This window comes from Alligator sinensis, unplaced genomic scaffold, assembly GCF_000455745.1.
Source record: "Alligator sinensis unplaced genomic scaffold, ASM45574v1 scaffold376_1, whole genome shotgun sequence".
NCBI classification, from domain to species: Eukaryota; Metazoa; Chordata; order Crocodylia; family Alligatoridae; genus Alligator; species Alligator sinensis.
Window position 1 is genome coordinate 34,673 of NW_005843364.1, and position 5,530 is coordinate 40,202.

Consider the following 5,530-nt stretch of genomic DNA (forward strand, 5'->3'; position numbering starts at 1 on the left):
GGAGGGCATTAATAAGGCCATAGGCATGTTCTGACAGTCTTCTGTCTCTGGGGCAGGAGGTGGAGGGGTATGCACCTTAGGGACCTGTTTCTTATTTACTTTAATGCAGCCCTTCCATGAAATCACATGCAGGCAAATTGTTCACACATTTACAGAAGTCAAGAAAAGTCATCCTTCATCCTAGTACTTTGGCACTGGATACTCATTTCTTATTTGTGTGATAGTAATACCTAGAGACCTCAGCAGGCCTCCCTGTTGTGCAAAGTGCTTACTAACACAGAGTTAAAGGCAGCCTTCCCCCAAAGAGTTAACAGCCTGGTTGGTCAAGGGAGAGTATACAGCTTCTGGATTAGCCCTCAGAGTTGTCTATCAAGTGGCCAGCACTGTGATGATGACATCATCACAGGTATATAAAGACTGACCAAGGGGGTAGGGCTCAGTGCAGGGGGGTGGGTTGTGGAGTAAAGCTGTTGGTAGGTAAGTGAGGTCTTAAGTTTTAGGTGATGGTTCTTAGGCTTGGAGGGTGTTTGGATCTGGGTTTTTTCCCCTCTTATAATAGAGCATGGCTTAGTGCCTTGCTTTGCAAAAGTGCTTTATATGGACTTGTCTGGTCTGAAGGCCTTAACCTTTCTCTGGTGCTTGTTTCTTAGTATGATATCTCAAGCTAACAGCTCAGTTGCCCAGAAGAACAATATGGAAAAAAAAATTTTGTGTGTGTGTGTGTGTGTTGTTGTTTTTTTTAATGATGCCTGAATGAATGACCTCTCAAAGAAGGAGGCTTCCATACATGGGGTGGAATGCCTGGAAAAATAAGCCTAGAGGTGAAAGTCTGAGTTTCTCCTATGGTCTAGTGAATTTTCCTTCTGTCTGCATGAGGATGTTCCCTTCCTGCATCTCTTGTTCTTCTACCAGAATTAGGAGGCTTTTGGCTCTAGCATGAGGTTCTTGCTTGAGGTAACTCTTCACAGGGGGACAGACTGTGGAGATGTGATTCAGCTGTATATTTGAGTACTGAGTAACTCTTGCTTGTTTATCAGCTTCTACATATCTGGGGATTGCTTTATTTGGTCTTTAAAAATCCCAATAAGGTCCAAAGCTTAGCACTTCTGGCTATTAACTTCTGCTAACACATACTGTAGCTGATGTGCTGATGACAAATAGCTCCCTCTTAATGGGGTCACTGATGTTGGCAACGATGAGATGCTACAGCAAGTGCAAGCAATCTTATCCCCTGACACTGGCATGTCATGGGGTAGGCAGGTATCCTGAAATCTGAGCTGGGAGAAATGAGATGTGAGGGTCCATTCTTCAGCTTGTATCCTGCTTAGTCTTGTGGAACCAACTGCAGCTGGGCTTAGCTTTTCAGAGGCACTGCCCTGCTATAGAAAGGCATTGGCTACCTATAGCAAGCTGCTCTAGGTCCTAGAGTTGAAAAAGATGTGCTAGTAGTAATGTGCTACCTCTTGGAAGTGCTGTCTTTGTGCTCAATGTAGCCTTTGCACCAAAGGATTTCAAGAGATGGGTGGTCCTAGAGGCAGTCTCTTTCCTATTCTCAGATCCCACAGAATGAGTCTGACTGTTGTGGGCAGCCTTGGCTGTTGCCTTGCAGCTAGCTCTGCCACAAAGCATGCTGGCCACGTGGTGGTGGGTGCCTTGTATCCTCTGTCACTCATTGGCAGTGATGGAGCAGCCTTGGTTAACACTCTCACTGTGTCTGGGTCATAGCTGTGGCCAACCAGGAAATCAACCAGCCCAAGTTGTATGGGCTGTCCTTGTGTTTCCTGGGTGTTAGGGGCTGGACTTCTGCCGTCTACCTCAAAGCCACCTACACTTCCTTACATAGCACATCTTAAGAAGTAGTAAGTAGGAGGGCTGGATGTCCCAAATGGGTGGTAATAGGATTACTGCTGGTGGTCATATTATGCTTGAAGCAGTTGAGTCCAGGATGGGTTCCTAATGCTAGACACCCAAAGTTGTTGGGGCAACCCTGCCCTGCTCGACTGCTTGCACCAGGAAATTCAGGGCAGCCCTTGGAGCCAAGCTGGCTGCAGTTGTACTGTGCACACCTTGGTGCCAGTGCCTTGCTTGCATGCAAGGGTTTGAGAATAACCATAAGGTGTCCACTAACAGTGTGGAGGCAGTCTCTGTCCTGACTGCTAATGACCCTCCCCTAGTGCCTTGGGCTGCCTGTATGGTTGCTTTCAAGATGTATGGTCTTGTTCTAATCTTTGACAGAGGATGTCACCTTTTAAGGAGCCATTCTGTCATGGCTGGCCTTGGGTTTGTGTTGATGATGAGGGGCAGGGCCTTAAGATGCAACCTCCTGCTAAGAAATACTAATGGTTACAGCCTGCATGTTTCAAGTCCTCTAGAAAGTCTAACCTTGCTGCACAGCACTGCTCCCAAGCCATGTAAAATGGGTGACTCTGTGGTGGGAGCTGAAGGACCAAAAAACTGGTTGGCCCCTTGTGCATGATGTTGCAATCTTGCAGTAAAGGTACACAACAGCTGCTTTACTTGCTCTATTCCCCTGTAGTTTTGCAGTGACCTCTTGCTTCACCATGTCTGCCAGTGGAGATGAACCACAGGCTAGCAGCCCTGCAGCCCAGGAACAAGAGCTGCAGGTGAGCCCATTGTGGGAAACCAGCTGTTTGGCAGGTGGGATCATGGCTCTAGCTTGCATGTGCCTATTGCCAAGGAAGGGGATGGCCAAACTCCAGTATCAGCCATTGCTTCACTAACTGCTAAGTTGGGAACTCTGAGAACTAGGTTTTGCCCAGAGGTGCCAGGAAGTCATCTTGGTGGCTCCTGATCTAAACTCCAAGATTGCTGTTGCTGACCTTGTTGAATGCCTTGAGTTACCACTTCTTTGATGCCCTGCTACAGGACCTTTTGAAGATTGGGGATGGGAACCACCTGGGTGCCTAACAGCACCCTGCTTTGGACACTTAACACCCTGGTGGGGGAAGGTCAGAAATGAAACTCCTCTCCAGAGCCTCATTCTCTTGCTGATGGGCTACCCATCAGCTGTGTGCCTGACCTTGAGGTGGGAATGAAGGCAAACTTTTTACAGATGGAGGAGTTTGTATGAGGAAGAGACTATGAAGCCTGTCCTCTGCCTAGTTAGGGCCTGTAAATAGTCAGCTGTAGATGCTAGCAACCAGACCAGGTTGTTCCCAGGGTGAACATGGGATAATGTTTCTGGCAATGGAGAATCCAAGTTTAACTAAATGGGTTCCTATATGAGCCTTGACTCAAACTTCTGAACCTAAAGCTGCAACCATGCAGTCCAATTCTCTGGCCCATATGATGCAGAGGAGGCTGTAATGGTCCCTTCTGGCTTTGTCTGTAGTAGAAGTAAGACCTGAAGGAAGGTTAGGGGCTGGCTGGAGTCTGTTCAAGCCTCTAGCTCGGTCTGGCTCAGCTTGCTCAGCTGGGTAGATGGCAATCCATGATATAATGCAAGTGAGGAATGAGGGCAACACAAGCTACAGAAATCTGGCTTGAGTAAGAGCTAGTGGTTTGGAACTGGGCTTCCTTAAGGAGGTGGGGTGAGAACTGAAAGAGCAAGCAGGCTACTTGAGTCATTCCTGAAAGATGTGGCATGGTCCTCCTTTGAGAATAGTCTGCTACAGTGCAAAACCCACTAGAAAGACTGGGGAGACTTAATAGGTAAATTTAACTCCTCTCAAACTGCAAGGGGGGGGGGGGGGGGGGGGAGAGGGGGAGTCAAACAATTGACTTGTATCAGTGACTAGCCACTCTCAAAGCTGGAGGAGAAGGCCCCAAGTTCTCCAGATTCCTTTGTAAAAGGAGAGCAGTGTAGTGTCCTGGACCACAAGCTATGGGGATGCAGTTGGTTATCACTTTTCACTAGAAACTGTAAGACTTATAATGCAAAGGGCCTTCTAGGTTCCCCTAAACTTCAAAAACCACTTTATCTAAGGAGGCAGCAGTGGGCTAAATGATTACTTGCCAACCTGGAAAAGATAACTGAGCAAGATGGAGTAGATAAGAATTGATCTAGGGGCTCTTCTTTCCTCTAAATACGCTTTCTGTCTTAGGTGCCTGTGGAGGCCAAAGACCTTGTGGTGGCAACTGTGGTAGGGGCCAAGGATGCAGTCTGTAGCACAGTTGCTGGAGCCAAAGCTGCTGTGTCCAGTGTAGTAGATGTGGCCAAAGGGGCTGTCCAGGAGGGTGTGGAGAAGACCAGATCGGCAGTGACCAGCAGCATGGACACTGTGATGGGCTCATCTCTGGGCCAGAAGGTTGTGAGTGGCCTGGATGTGGTGCTAGAGAAATCGGAACAGTGGGTGGACCACTACCTCCCCATGACTGATGAGGAACTGGGTAATAAGCTCCTCTTTCCCATCTTTCTCCCCCCCCCCCCCCAATCTGGCACTTTAATGCACAAGCTACAAACTAAGATGTACTTGTGTCCTTGACTCTGCATCTGCATTGTAGCTTAGCTCCATGCCACTCTTGTCCCCTTCCTCCTTCATACAAGTCCTCTCCACCTGTCATCCTCAGCTAATGCTTTCAGGGGAGAGAAGCTGCCCTTCATTCTGGTAGCTGCATTCCTTTTAGCTGCCCTCTTGCCTGCTGTAGGTATTGGCCAGTGTCTCCAAACATCCTATAAGGGAAGAGCATTCCACATCCCTATGGGATGCCTGAAATTGCCAGTCTCCTAGTCATCAGGGGGGCCAGAGTAACCTCTATTCTCTCTCAACAGCTGCACTTGCCACCCCTGTGGAGGGGGCAGAGGTGGCTCCAGTGGAGAAGCAGCGACAGAGCTACTATGTGCGCCTGGGCTCCCTTTCAACCAGCCTGCAGCAGCGAGCCTACCAGCACTCCCTGGGCAAGATGAGGCATGCCAGGCAGAGCACCCTGGAGGCCCTGGCCCAGCTTCAGCAAGCTGTGGACCTGGTAGGAATATATCTTCCTTTCTCCCTGAATGTGTGCTAGGTTATTTTTCTGATAGCAGTATTTCTTTTCTCAAAGAAAAAGTAGCCCCCTGCACTTAAGCCTAGCAGTGTTTAATATACTGTTTCCTCTGCCTATGAACCTCTTCCAGAAAGGAGGTTGGGAAACTCCTCTTTAAGCATGAGCATCATGCTTGCTATTCATGCACATCCTCTCTTCTCCTCAGATCAACTATGCCAAGCAGATTGTAGATGAGAAGCTTCAAGATGGCCAGGATAAGCTGTACCAGATGTGGCTGGCATGTACCAAGGAGCAGTCTAAAGGGCAAGAGGACACTGACTCGGCAGAGGTTGTGTGTCTGTGTGTCTGTGTGCGTCTCTGAAAGGGGATGCTTCCATATACTTGAGTGTGTTTTTTGTTTCTTCCTTGCAGATTGAAGTTCAGGCACTTGCCATGTCTGACCATCTTCTACAGCAACTGAAATCAAACTGCTCCATGCTCCTGGGCAGCATCAAGGGGCTCCCAAGTTCTCTCCAGAACAAGGCCCAGCAGATCTACAGCAGTATGGAAGAGCTTCAGGCTTTCTTCTCCCCCGCCAAGCACTTCA

At 48.6% G+C, this 5,530-nt stretch overlaps 1 protein-coding gene across 1 annotated transcript in view; it reads left to right on the plus strand.

Annotated features, from left to right (window-relative positions):
- The first annotated feature begins 451 nt into the window (after nucleotides 1–451).
- LOC102369104 (perilipin-3-like) overlaps nucleotides 452–5,530 on the plus strand; it is a 5,419-nt gene continuing 340 nt past the window's right edge. The window contains exons 1-6 of the mRNA XM_014527213.1: nucleotides 452–477; nucleotides 2,537–2,624; nucleotides 4,065–4,350; nucleotides 4,733–4,926; nucleotides 5,150–5,272; nucleotides 5,356–5,522. Coding sequence (XP_014382699.1) covers nucleotides 2,562–2,624; nucleotides 4,065–4,350; nucleotides 4,733–4,926; nucleotides 5,150–5,272; nucleotides 5,356–5,522 — 833 coding nt within the window. The 5' untranslated portion in view covers nucleotides 452–477; nucleotides 2,537–2,561. The remainder of the gene's footprint in view (nucleotides 478–2,536; nucleotides 2,625–4,064; nucleotides 4,351–4,732; nucleotides 4,927–5,149; nucleotides 5,273–5,355; nucleotides 5,523–5,530) is intronic.